Source organism: Hevea brasiliensis, chromosome 14, assembly GCF_030052815.1.
Source record: "Hevea brasiliensis isolate MT/VB/25A 57/8 chromosome 14, ASM3005281v1, whole genome shotgun sequence".
NCBI classification, from domain to species: domain Eukaryota; kingdom Viridiplantae; phylum Streptophyta; class Magnoliopsida; order Malpighiales; family Euphorbiaceae; genus Hevea; species Hevea brasiliensis.
Genome location: NC_079506.1, coordinates 331,180 through 345,456, shown reverse-complemented (window position 1 = coordinate 345,456; position 14,277 = coordinate 331,180). Strand labels below are relative to the sequence as shown.

Here is a 14,277-nt window from a genome sequence, read left to right as displayed (position 1 = left end):
ACTCTTTGGATTTCAGAGTTGGGAAATATGTTTTAGATTAATTTGTGGATTTGGACTGGGTATTTCCTTATTTTACATAAATATAAGTTTTGATTTATTCCTTGTGTGCTTGATTTACTTGCCTAATGTTGGTACCCATTAGGTATTGTGTTAATCTTTGATTGAAGGACCGAAAGGTGAAAGTCATTGATAGATAATCAAGGATTGGAACTTAAAATCACCTAGATTTAGAAATAAACTAGGATTTTAAGAGGAATTAATTATTGATTACAAAACTTAATGGGTTTTAAAGTAATCAAATAACATACGAAAAGTAGGTTTGGTTATTTTAGAACATACTTTGGTTTGCTTGAAAAAGATATCAAAGGAATTTAGAATCAATTTCCTTCAAACTCTATTTTTCCCTAAAAAATTGGAATGCCCAAGACAAATCCCAATTAATTTATTCATAAACCCCCAACTCTGTAATTACTTTAAACATAATTAGACTTTGATTTGAATTACCCATTGTTAATTTAGTTTAATTGCAAACTAGATTTAGAATTTATTAGTTTGCTCTTTACCCATATTCTAATTAGATTAATCGATTTACTTTGCTCATTTACATTTACCATTTATCCCTTAATCATTAGCCCAAATAATCACTTCATTCATAGTTTGGTACTCAAACTGCAAATCCTCGTGGGAACGATACTTGATTCATCACTTTATTACTTGAGACGACCCGTATACTTGCGGATTCGCCACATCAGTGACTTACTAGGCTCATCACTAATTGACAATGAGATATGATATCAACTCTTAATATCAACAGAACTCTTTCTTACCATAAATGATTTCTCTAAATCATTTTATGTACCTCATAGACCATGGTTAACACCTAGCATAGCATATCATGGCCACCCAATCAGTAATAAGGTTTACCTTAAATGAACCTATAATCATATGTTACCATGCACTAGAATCTCTCTGTTACAAAATCCCAACTCAAGCTGGAGTCATGGTTTATGTCAAACTCCATTTGCTATTAATATTATGTTCTCTTTTAATTCCAGTTCTTGATTAAAAGGATTTTCTCATCAGAAACTCTTTCTGAATAAATCTATCGATCCTGGCCAGGAACTTGAAATATCAAGAACAATTAAATGAACATAGGATTTTATCTCTATTTACTTAGAGGAACAAATTCCTTCTTGATCAACACCTACCTCCATATATAACGAGTAGGAGCCAACACATGCCCATATACCCATACACAGTACAAGTATGAAAGCAGTATCAAATTCAAACTATCTATATACAAGATAACTGTGCTATCTCAAGTCTAAAGATTATATGCACTGATATGATTTATAACAATGCATTGACAAGAATAAACTCCATGTGCTTGTCATAACTGTCATTGGTTTGACCTACTTATCATTTATAAGTGCCTATCATGTTGTCATATGGCATGAGACTCACCATTCCATCTTATTTATATCTCATATAAATAACTTGAGAACAAATATGAATACAATCTTTTTGAATAAGTCATGTCCTTATTATGAAGTGTCCTCGATTGTGAACCTATTTATGATACTTTGTGTTAGAAATATTGTCACTCATATTTTTAACAACTTAAGAATAGAATTTCTAACAAAATATCAATTGACCTTTTCTATTACACATAAATATATTATGTAGACGGAAAAGTGAAAATGCCTTTATTAATAAAACATGTACAAGATACATACTAAATGATATGCTCTATGGCATACTACTAACAGAAACTACTACTAAATTTATAAACAAGTGAAAATTGACTTTAAATAAATCTGCTTATTCTATTCTATTTAACTATGTAGAATTTTTTTTATAATAAAGATAAGATAAAAATTCAAATTTGACATCAAATTTAAATTGAGAAATGAATCTACCGCTAAATTAATTTACAAATACTAAAACCATATATATATAAAACATTATTGAAAACCTAAAGAGAAAAAAAAAGGGTGGGTCATAAATATGAAGAAAATTTTAAATAATTTTTTTTTTTCATATTCTTTCGTCATATCTTTTGATATATTATTTATTATATTTTATCATTTGATTATTCTGTATAATATCTTAAATTATTATGAAATGCTTTGATCTGATAATATTAAAAAAAAAAAAAATTCTTAGTTGTCAAAAAAGACAGATGCGTATTAATTATTGTCATGAAATGTTACCGACACACATTCATATATTCCTAAATTATTATCCTCATAAAGCATTTTCTTCTATGGCTATTTTCATTTCTTTTTTTAGGAAAAAATGATTATTCTTTCTTCGAAAATTTGGAATTGGTCTTAAATGAATAAATTATTATTCATTCTAATTTCTAAAACAACTGAATTGAAATGGTCATATTTTCTAGAAAACTGAGCTGTACTTGTATTGCCCATTGTGATACAATAAAATCCATATCAATCCTTAATTTATTCCACTCTGTAAAACCAATGAATCAAATAACAATAACCCTCAATCTCTCAATCCATCAAAAAATCTCTCTCCACATAGTACATATGTAGCAATGATATGTATATCTCAATATATATAAACAATAAATTAAAAAAAAAAAGCCCATCTCAGATCTGGCAAAAAAGAGAGATCTTTAGTGCTTCAACAGAGCAAGCATAGACAAGAAGAGAGAAGAGCAAATCACAGCTCCAGACGTCCCCAAAGAAAAAGCTGCTCCTTGATCTGGAGCTGGTGCTGGTGCCAAATCTTGAGCTGAAGCAGCACCAGCAGCAGCAAGAACTGCCACCAAGAAAACGAGAGCCAGGGACTCGAATGAAGCAGATGCCATTTTAAATCTTGAAATGATGAACAAGAAAGAGCAAGCTAAACAAGAAGTAGATGTATTTGATTCTTGAAAATGAGAAGTGAAGAGAAAGGGATAAGCCTGCAAGATATATATAGGGAAAGAAACCGCGTGGGGTTCCACAGAGAACGTGGACAGGTGGATCGCCAAGTTGAATTTGGGGAGTGGGAAATCAAGAAAGTCCAGCAAGAAAACGACTGGTTGTTAAAGAATTTGAACGTTAATATTTATTTTATTGTTGTCATATCTTTTGATTAATATTTTTTTTATATTTTATCATTTGCTTATTATATATTACATAATGAATTATTAGACAATTCTTTGGTCTGATAATATATTTTAAAAAAAATTTGGTCAACAATAATTCCCTTAGTTGTTCTAACCAGAAAAAAAAACAATTTCTTAGTTGTCAAAAAAGACAATGCAATATTAATTATTTGGATATATTATAATTTAGTTTATAAATTTTAATAAAATCTATAATTTAATCTATAAATTTTTAAATTTAAGTAATTTCGTCGTTGTTGAAATATAGTAAAACTTATAATTTAGTCATTCTATTCAATTACTCATCGAATTTATTATTGATTATAGCAAAAATAGCTAAAATACTTTTAACTCTAAATATTTGATAACTTAAATAATTTAGTCCTTAAAAATTTGTATTATAAACAAAATAATTTAATCAAGGGACTACTTCATTTGTAAAATTTAAATCAATAAATTATTTTGTTTATAGTATAAAACCGTAGAAATTAAATCGTTTCAATTAGAAATATAGAGTTAAGGATATTTTAATTATTTATACTACAATCAATAGTCAATTAGTTGAAATATTAGACACATGGATTAAGTTATATGTTATATCAAATCTTTGAGCTAAATTACTTAATTTTAAAAATATATGAATTAAATTGTCAATTTTACCAACTTTTAGGGATTAAATTATTATTTGCCCTAATTATTTTAATAAAACGTTAGACATGTGACCCTAATTAAATTATTATGCTATAAAGCAATTTCTTCTATGGCTATTTTCATTATTTTTTTAGGAAAAAATGATTATTCCTTCTTTGAAAATTTGGAATTGGTCATAAATGAATAAATTATTATTCATTTTAATTTCTAAAACAAGAATTGAAGCTGTCATAAGTTGTATAGGTCCAGAAATTTAAACCCATTAGAAGGAAACTCATAAATATAATTATATATTTAATTAATAAAAGGTTTAGAATAAATAGTAAGAGAAGATGAATGAATATACGCAATCCATCATATAATTACCATCAACAAATTAGATATAATTTAATTAAATTTTTTGTAAAATTAGAAATCTCAACCTTACTTATTTTTATAATTGTAGTCTGAACTTTTTTTTTCTTAAAAATCATATTCTAAATTATTGATAAAAGTACAATTATATCCCATCATCAACCACATAATTAAAAATTAATAGAATTGGCATTTCAGACATATTTTAATTCTCCGAATTATTGAACTTAAACCCTAATAATCTAATATAACTAAGGCTCTAGTTCTCGTTAACTTTGAGTATAATTGCACTATTAACAATAGTTTAAGGTGTAATTATTAAAAAAAAAATAAGGTGCTTTGTAAAAATAATAAATTTTGATTTTTTTTTCTTTATTCCAATTTTTTTTAAAAAAATATCCCAAATCTTTATTTCATTGAAAATTAAGTTATTAAAAATGTTATTGAGGTTGAAAAAAAAATTAGAGTGCCCTATCTTCTGTTAAACAAAATTTCAAGGAAGCAAATACCTCTATTGCCCCCCCAAAACAGCTGCAAGGAATCATGACATTGAAGCCTTCCATTTTCGTTCCATTGTAATGTAGCAGATGCCATTATACAATTTTCTTGGAATTATATTCAAAATTTCTAACTCAAAAATTGGAATGGACTATGAATACGAATCATGATTTAAACTGAAGCACCAAAATTTTGTGTGGGAACCCATGTTTTGATAAATTTACACCTCCCCATTTTTCCTTTTCCATTACTCAAACTTTCTTGTCAAAATTAATCCTACCTTGCTTGACAAATATCATCCAAAATGGTATGAAAATTAATTTTATTAATGAGTTTTAGTTTAGTGTCAAATTTTAATATTAATTAAAAAGAAATAAAAGAAAGCCTCAGATTTTGCATATTTGCTACAAGGAACACAAATTTAGAACTCAATCAGTAAGACAAACAAAAGGAATGAGAAAAACACATGTAAGATGGAAAAATTGAATCTCTTTATGAATATAATCTCACCAATAATCAAATACATAATCATATATAGTTGCACAATACAACCCATATCAATCCTTAATTTATTCCACTTTGTAACTAAACCAATGAATCAAATAACAGTAACCCTCATCCCTCCATCCATCAAAAAATCTCTTTCCACAAAGCACATATGTAGTAATGATACAATAAATTAGAAAAACCCATCTCAGATCTGGCGGAAAGAAGAGATCTTTAGTGCTTCAACAGAGCAAGCATAGACAAGAAGAGAGAGGAGCAAATAACAGCACCAGAGATCCCCAAAGAAAAAGCTGCTCCTTGATCTGGAGCTGGTGCTGGTGCCAAATCTTGAGCTGAAGCAGCACCAGCAGCAGCAAGTGCTGCCACCAAGAAAGCAAGAGCCAAGGACTTGAATGAAGCAGATGCCATTTTAAATCTTGAAATGATGAACAAGAGAAATAGAGAGAGAGAGAGAGAGAGAGAGAGAAAGCTAAACAGGAAGCAGACGTGTTTGATTCTTGAAAATGTGCAGTGAAGAGGAAGGGAGAAGCCTGAAAGATATATATGAGGAGAGAAACCGTGGGGGATCCACAGAGAACGTGGACTGGCGAACAACCAAGTTAAATTTGGGGAATGGGAAATCAAGAAACGCAATTGAAGACTACAAGTCCAGCAAGAAAGCGGCTGGTTGTTAAAGAATTTGAACGTTAATGGGCTGCTGTCAACTGCAAGCTGTCACCGGCTAATTTTTTCTTATGTGGGATCCAAAGCCAAAAAGACGAGTATTTTTAAAAAATTCCTACCTAAATATAATTTAATTAATAAAATTTAACATATTATAATTTTAAGTAATATATTAATTATGAATTAAATTAATGTAAATGTTGGAATGTAGAAAAAAGTAACTTTATTTCTAATTACATAATGGCCTTTGGCAGTTTGATTTGGTCATGTGTGAATTCCAAGGTTTTTTTTTTTTTTTACTCATTTTTGCTCTTTTTAGATTAAAATAATGTCAAAGTAGGTAACCTATAAACTCATTTTATTTGCTCTTTTGCTAAGACTTATACTTTAGACTATAGAGTAAAATTAGGGTTTTAAGTTATGTTTTATGTCAATAAATATGAAATCGGATTACCAAGGTAAGTAGAACATGGTGAGGGTTCTAGAAATATTTTGGGCAAATTCCATTATAAAATTTTCTTGGAATTGTATTCAACATTCCTGGCTAAAAATTTGCAATGGAATATGGCTACGATAGTTAATCAGGATTGTGATTTGAGAGATAAAATTCCTTTTAAGTAAAAGAAAAAAATGTCATTTTAAATATTATTAAAAAATAATTTTAAAAAATTATTTTATTATGTTAACGTTTTAATTATTAAAATTTATTAAATTTAATTTTAAATAATTTTTTAATATTATGTAATTAATATATTTTAAATAATTTTAATATTAATTGAAATTAAATAAAAAGAAAAGCCTCAGTTTTTGTATATTTGCTATGAGCAAGAAAGCAGCTCAAATTTAGAATTCATCCTATAAGATAAACAGAAGGAATGAGAAAAACTCATGTAAGATGGGAAAATTTGAATCTCTATAAATATAATTCCACTAATGATCAAATACTTGTACATAAAAAGGTCCAATGTATATAAATCATCCTCAACATAATCATAATTATACAATAAAATCCATATCAATCCTTAATTTATTCCACTCTGTAATTGAACCAATGAATCAAAGAACAATAACCCTCATCTCAATCCATCATAGAATCTCTCTCCAAATAGCATATGCAGTAATGATATGTATATTCACTATGTATAAACAATAAAATAGAAAAACCCATCTCAGATCTGGCAACAAAAAGAGATTTTAGTGCTTCAACAGAGCAAGCATAGACAAGAAGAGAGAAGAGCAAATGACAGCCCCAGACATCCCCAAAGAAAAAGCTGCTCCTTGATCTGGAGCCGGTGCTGGTGACAAATCTTGAGCTGAAGCAGCACTAGCGGCAGCAAGAACTGCCACCAAGAAAACAAGAGCCAAAGACTTGAATGAAGCAGATGCCATTATAAATCTTGAAATGATGAACAAGAGAAATAGAGAGAGAGAGCTAAACAAGAAGTAGATGTGTTTGATTCTTGAAAATGAAGTGTAGAGAAGGGGAGAGGCATGAAAGATATATATAGGGAAAGAAGCCGTGTGGGGCTCCACAGAGAACGTGGACAGGTGGATCGCCAACTTGAATTTGGGGAATGGGAAATCAAGAAAGAAAGCGGCTGGTTATTAAAGAATTTGAACGTTAATTGGCCGCTGTCAGCTGCAAGCTGTCACCGGCTAATTTTTTATCACGTGGGATCCAATGCTAAAAAGTTGAGGTTTTTTAAAAAAAAATAAAAAAATCGAAAGATATGATTTATTCCATTAAACAAGGCCAGATGGAAAGTTGATGGCCTGAGAACAAAGAGCCTAAGGCCCCTGCATACAAGTCCAAAGGAGAGAAGATCAAAGCCCACAAATACAGAACCCTAATGTAAATGGGTTTAGAACATGAACGGGTAAACACTTGGAAAACAATCAAAACACCGCCGGCACAAGGGCCGAAGAGCTGCCCCAGGGAACCTCTGGCAAGCATTGAGCTTTTCCAACCCAAGTCAAGAAGCTCCAAAAGCAAAAGGCACTCAAAGCATAGCCAAAGCTAAGTCAGCCGGAACTATGGAAAACAGAGTCAAATGGAAGCAGAGAGTGGTGATTCTTACCTATACATAATTTAATTAATAAAAATTTAACATATTATAATTTTAAGTAATATATTAATTAAAAATTAAATTAACGTATGCTTTGGAATGTAATAAAAGGTAACTTTATTTTTAATTACATTATAGGAGTGAATTTACATATTAATTTTATTGCTTAATTATATATTTCTTTCATCCGTCTTTGTCACTAACCAAAGTAGTCTTTCTGAACTTGGTAATTAGTAGTGCTACGACGACATGACGGACTTCGAAGTTTGATGTGGTTATGTGTGAATTCCAAGTTTTTTTTTTTTTTACTCATATGTTTTCTCTTTTTAGATTTAATTTCAAAGTAGAGGTTGCTAAACATTTATAATATGGTATATATTTTGGGGTTTGAGTTATGTTCTATGCAAATAATTGCGGGATTGCCTTCTGGAATTGCAGATTTTTTCTTTTCTTTTCTTTTTTGAGATTTGCTTCATCTGTGTAGCTGATCTTTTTAATCACGAGAAGGTAATAACATAATTCATGATTTCTCGTTTACTCTGTTTTAGTATTGGGTCACTTATAAATGTATTTGATTATAAATTATACATTTCAGATGTTTATACTTAGATATACTTTGTGCTGCATACGATATTTGAGCAAACTTCTCCTTTTGACCTACCTTTTTAAGATAGAGTTTTACACATAAATTTGTAAAATATTGTGTTCGTGATGTTTTTAAAATTTTCTGGATTAAGTTCTTCAAATTATTGAAACTTTAGTTATTAATGATGTAATTTCATTATATTAATGAAAGTAGTATTTTTATGCAAAAGAAAAGAAAAATATCAATTATTCGTTATGAATTTAAAATATAAATATACAAGTCTTATTTATTTTATATATATATATATATATATATATATATATATATATATATATATATATATATATATATATATATATATATATATATATAAAGAGATTGAGACTTGGGATTTAAGAAATTAGATATGTCTTGCATCAAGCCTCTGGTTTTCAACGTGTTCTTTCTTGTTTAGAGACCTCAGCTCTTCATCATTTTAATGAGATCCTATGCTTCTTAATATAAATTCTTGGAATGTTAATGAATATTTTTTTAAGTATATGATTCGATTAAATTCTATTAAACTGAATTAAATAGTATATCATCAAATTTTAATTCAGTTTGAATTTAAAAAATAATATTTGTCTCCTCTAATGTTAGGTTTGATTTCAACACAAGCCGTATTATATTTGTCAAACAGGTTTTCTTTGGTGTACTTTAGCTCGAGCCTTTCATGTACTTATAATCATAAGCCCTACTCAATTCTGCTATTTTTGTGTCGGAAACGTTTTCGAAACGGAGAAAGTCCATCTATAGCTGTGTCCATGCTTCGCAAGCAATCATTTATTCAATCTTAGTTTCACGTATTCTATGCATCATTAAACATATCTATTTACTTTCAGATGATTAGATAAAATGTTAAATAAAGTTGTAGCATTGGTTCTCTTATTCTGTTGAGAATGAGATCTTCACGTATGTAATCTGTTTTGTCCTTATTTTCATTTGATTATTCTTTCACTTGTGAAATTTATAATAGGGAAGAAAGTTTAATCTGCAAAAATCAATGATTCCAGAAGATTGCATCTTCTAATTTCATAGTTCAGGATCATTATATTCCTCTGAAGCTGTTGAGAGAGAGAGAGAGATCATGCAGCAGGTCTTGCAAATTTTGTGCAACATAAGCCATACCCAGAACGTCCTTTTTTCGCTATAATAAATTCCCACTTTAATAATATTTTTTTAATATTATTTTACATGTTAAAGTAATAAATAACATTAAATTAACATATTTAGACATCAAAATAATATATTAAATAATAAATAATACATGTGTGATTAAAAATTTTAGGTTATAAGATTTATACACATTGCTAAGTGTTACTGATAATTTTAATCAACACTATGTTTTAAATTTTTAATAGCATATAAGATATACTATTGAAGCCTAAATTTGTTGTAGTATTTCTAACCCCAACTCTAAAAGTTTTGACTCATATTTAATAGATTAATCTGGATTTCATGATGCAATTTAGGACTACAATGTGTTTATGAACCTTTGAAATCCCAGCCTTAATCAAATTTGGAAACAGAGCTGATTGAACTCTGTATAGTTGAAAAAATCTGGTCCAACTTATCACCATCTAAACCACCATTCTCATGCACATAAGTTTTTGAAAATCTAGCTGGTGGCTTAATGTTATTGAGGACCATATTAAAAATGTTTTTGAAAAAAGGAATAAAAACATTTTTTTAATTATTTTGAGTTTTTGTGATTAAAACATATTTAATTTAAACTCCGTTTGTTTTGTTAAAAATATTTTTTTATAAAAATATCTTTTATTATTTGATTGTAATATTAAATTAATAATATATATTTTATATGAGTATAAGTATTTTTATATTTTAATAACATTATGAAAGTCTAAAAAATAAAAAAATGAATTTTCTTAAAAAAAAGAAATAATTTTTCTTAAAAATAATTTAATTTTTTCTTTAATTATGAAAATATTTTTGATTAATTTTTTTTTTAGTGTAAAATATATAAAAAATATTTTTTATGAGATAAATGAAACCTTAATTTTAAATTAATTTTTAATACAATTTAATTAATATATTGAAAGAGCTAGCTTTGTCAACATCTGCTCCAAGAATAATCATCCAGCTACTTGCATATAGCTTTACCATTGTAGAAAGCGAAAATTTTAGCATAGATTCCATCCATTATAAGTTTAAGCTATAAATATATAAGATTTTTAAGAACAGTAAAACTTATTTAGGTTCTATGAGTCTATGTATATAGTTGGTGTACTTGCTATGGCCTATCATATATACATGTAATTTGTATATTTCAATTTTTTATTTTTATTTCAATTATTTTTATTTATTTTCATTAAAATTATTTATTCCATTATCCATTTTATTTATTTTTAATTTTTTTAATTTATTATAAAAAATTATTTTTTAAAATTTTTTTAATTTATATTATAACTTTTAACATGCTACTTTACTTTTTTTTTTTTAATTAGTTCAATCTTCTAAAAGGAATATTTGAACCCAATTCAAATTTTTATTTAAGTGTTTATTTTATTAATTATATTTAAAATTTTTATTTATTTTTAGTTTAATTTTAAACTATATGAATTCAAATTATTTTTTACTATTTTATTTTCCCATTATTGTCATTTTTATTATTTTTTTAATTATTTCACTATTTAATTATTAAATTCACATTAATCATTATTACCTTTATTAAATTTATTTTAAGATGGCTTTATCTGACAACAAAATGAATTTTACTTTATACACTAATATTATATTAATAAGATGTCAAAATCTCATATCGTTATTAAAAAATATATATAATAACAAAAAATTAACGATCTATTTTAACAATATTTCTTACACTATTTTTTTTTCCTATAAGCACTACCTTAAAATAATAAAATTTGATTGGCATTACTATTCTTTCATCATCATCTAAAAATATATTAAAAACTATATTTATAGAGTTTTTCATAATATTTATTTAGAGTTTTTAATCTATTATATGTGTAAATTTAGTTTATAAGTAGTAAATAATTAAATTTGATTTACTTTTAAATTTAATTTTAAATATATTTAATTTATTTGTTAAAAATTAAAAAATATTTTAGAAACAATATTTATTTACATATTTTTGTATATACTAAACCTATTACCATGAGAATAATATTAGGCTTTTTTTTTTAGATGGCTTATTTAATTTATTGTTTTAATCAGTATTACTATCTCAAAAATTTAGGAAAAAAATTAAACTCGGCAATTAAATATTGTTATCATTAAATTTTACTTTATCGAATAATAAATGTTATGTTATTAATATTAAATAGGTCTTAAATTAAATTATATAAATATAACAAATATTATTATAGTGAATGATTAAAATTTTATTTTAATAGAATTAATTAAATAATTTTATTAATTATTAATAGATAACAATTTTATTTATAAAATATATGAATAATATTTTATTTTAATATAGTTATTTTATTAATTATATTAACATAATAAATATAAAAAAAATAATATTCACGGCATCACGTGGTTTTTCAGCCTGTTTGAGATTAAAAAAAGAAAAAAAAAAGCCCTTAAAAGAGAAAAAGACAACAAACTGCAAAACAATAAATATAAAAGCTTTCTCCGTGGTTTGCAGGCTGATGAGAGCGACGACACACCCACCTTGAAATATCATTATTAAAAAAATTATATAAAAAATCATGTTATATAATATCAATTATATAATTTATAAGGTTCAAAGTCATAAATTTAAATTTTAATGATTTTTATTTTTAAAATCTTTGAAATTTAAAAGAAAATCATAATTTCATGAATTTCTAGATGGGAAATTGTGTTCTCAATTGTATTTTTATTATATTAATATAATTAAATTTGTTATTAAATAGATGATCAAATTAGTGTTCAATTGATTTCAAAAAAATCAATGGATGATGTGACAAAACCTTTGATTGTAAAATGATAATATATAGATTCTATTTGGCTTTCATAATAAATAAATATGATAAAGTATTGTCTTATTGAAAGATGACGATAGGGTAGAGACAGTCAACTTGTGATAAGACATCACTTCCATAAGTTGGGAGCAAATCACCCCACAAAAAGATTAATTATTGGAGAGAGAGAGAGAGAGAGAGAGAGAGTCATTATTGAAGAATCTTGAGGCCTTCAATGAAAAAAGAGGTAAAAGCTTCCATTTGACTCTTAGGTAGAGCTAATCCAACCTCAATTCCACCTTCTACATCTCTACTTTCAGCTAGTGAAATGGCTCTGCTCCTATCAATTGAAATATCCTCTATCTTCTTAGGCCTCCCCCATCCAAAATCTGTCTCATAAAGATTCAATTTAGGTGATCCAGAAATCATAAGATGGACCTCTGATCCAAATAACACTTCCCAATCCAAGATCCACCTTTCCGCCCCACAAAGAATTTCTTTATCCAACTTCTTGATCTTGTTTCCAATCACATTTGCAGCAACAATAATTCCATCTTCTCCCTTTAATTCCCCCCTAATTGCTGTTGATCTTCCAAATCCTACACAATTACCAAAATATGTGGCAGATACCGGATAGTCCAACCGGGTTAGACCGCCCGCAATAAACCCGAAATAATTTGGATCTTCTTCTGAATAATAATTTTGATCAATTTGATTTTGGACTTTTACTAAACAAACCCAAATAAAAGAACAGGCTAATACATATGGAGATAAATGTATAGGCATTGGCTGACCCTTTTCCTTGCATTTACTAATGATCCGTTTCTTGATCCTCTCCATATCTAATGAACTCACCACAAATGTGGCTCTAACCATATTTGACAAATCCACATGGGTTTCAGTACCTATAACCATTTCTCGTGAAGATTTTCTCTTCCACAATTCCTTCAAGAAAATCTCCTCAAGCCCATATGGATCTTTTATCACAGACCTATCAAAAGATGGAAAAGAATTGATTAAGAAACAAGAATTTGCAGATAGTGAAGCCCATTCCTTGATGAAATTGTTGAATGTTCTCCCATCAGCTGCCACATGGTGAAATGAAAACCCAATGCAAATACCCATATGAGGAAAAATGGTAACTCTCACTGCAAGTAAAGGAATAAATCCTTCTTTCCCAGTTGCTACACAACTAGTAGCCAACTCAGGCACAAGAGGGTAAAACTCATGCACATCTCTTGCATGATTACTAGTAAAGTTCCTGAAATCACCACTAGACTCTCCAACAGAAAATGAGACAGAGTCCCCTGCACTGTAAACAATCTTGGGCTTATAATTACATTCATAAGAGTAAAGAACAAGATTTCCCAGAAAAGGGAAGAAATGCTTGAGAGCAAGGGAAAGAGAGTGCTTGAGGTTGGGGAGAGTGGAGGAAAGAAAGTGAGAGGCGGAATGATGGTATTCATAGAAGAAGAGAGGTTGGCTTGGAGAGAAGAAAAGCCAAGGTATGTCCAAGAAAGTTAGAGGGAGAGTAGTTGGTGGAGCTGAATTGGGTGGTGGAGAAACTTTGCCGTGCTCAAGAACTTTAAAACTGGAGGATTTTGCCATGAGAAAGAGGGAGAGATGGACTGTGTCTAGCCTACAGAAGACAGGTATTTATGAGATGGAAACTTTAGGTAGGTTCATATAAAATTTGATATTATGTAATGAATTCATATGTTGGGACCAAAGTGTTGGTTGCTCCATTTCTGTCTCTCTATTTTTTTCCACTAGAAGTTAATTTTTTTTTTCCTACATATTACATGAAATTTTTATTTTTAGATTATATTTGAAACTGAAAATCTTGCAAAATGATTTTGAGAAAACATT

The 14,277-nt window shown here is 27.9% G+C and overlaps 1 protein-coding gene across 1 annotated transcript; it reads right to left on the bottom strand.

Annotated features, from left to right (window-relative positions):
• Positions 1–12,520: 12,520 nt before the first annotated feature.
• On the bottom strand, positions 12,521–14,036 carry LOC131173137 (malonyl-coenzyme:anthocyanin 5-O-glucoside-6'''-O-malonyltransferase-like). Its single transcript, XM_058134994.1, has one exon. It carries the CDS (start codon positions 14,014–14,016, stop codon positions 12,619–12,621), a length of 1,398 nt encoding a protein of 465 aa, XP_057990977.1. The 5' UTR covers positions 14,017–14,036; the 3' UTR covers positions 12,521–12,618.
• Positions 14,037–14,277: the final 241 nt, after the last annotated feature.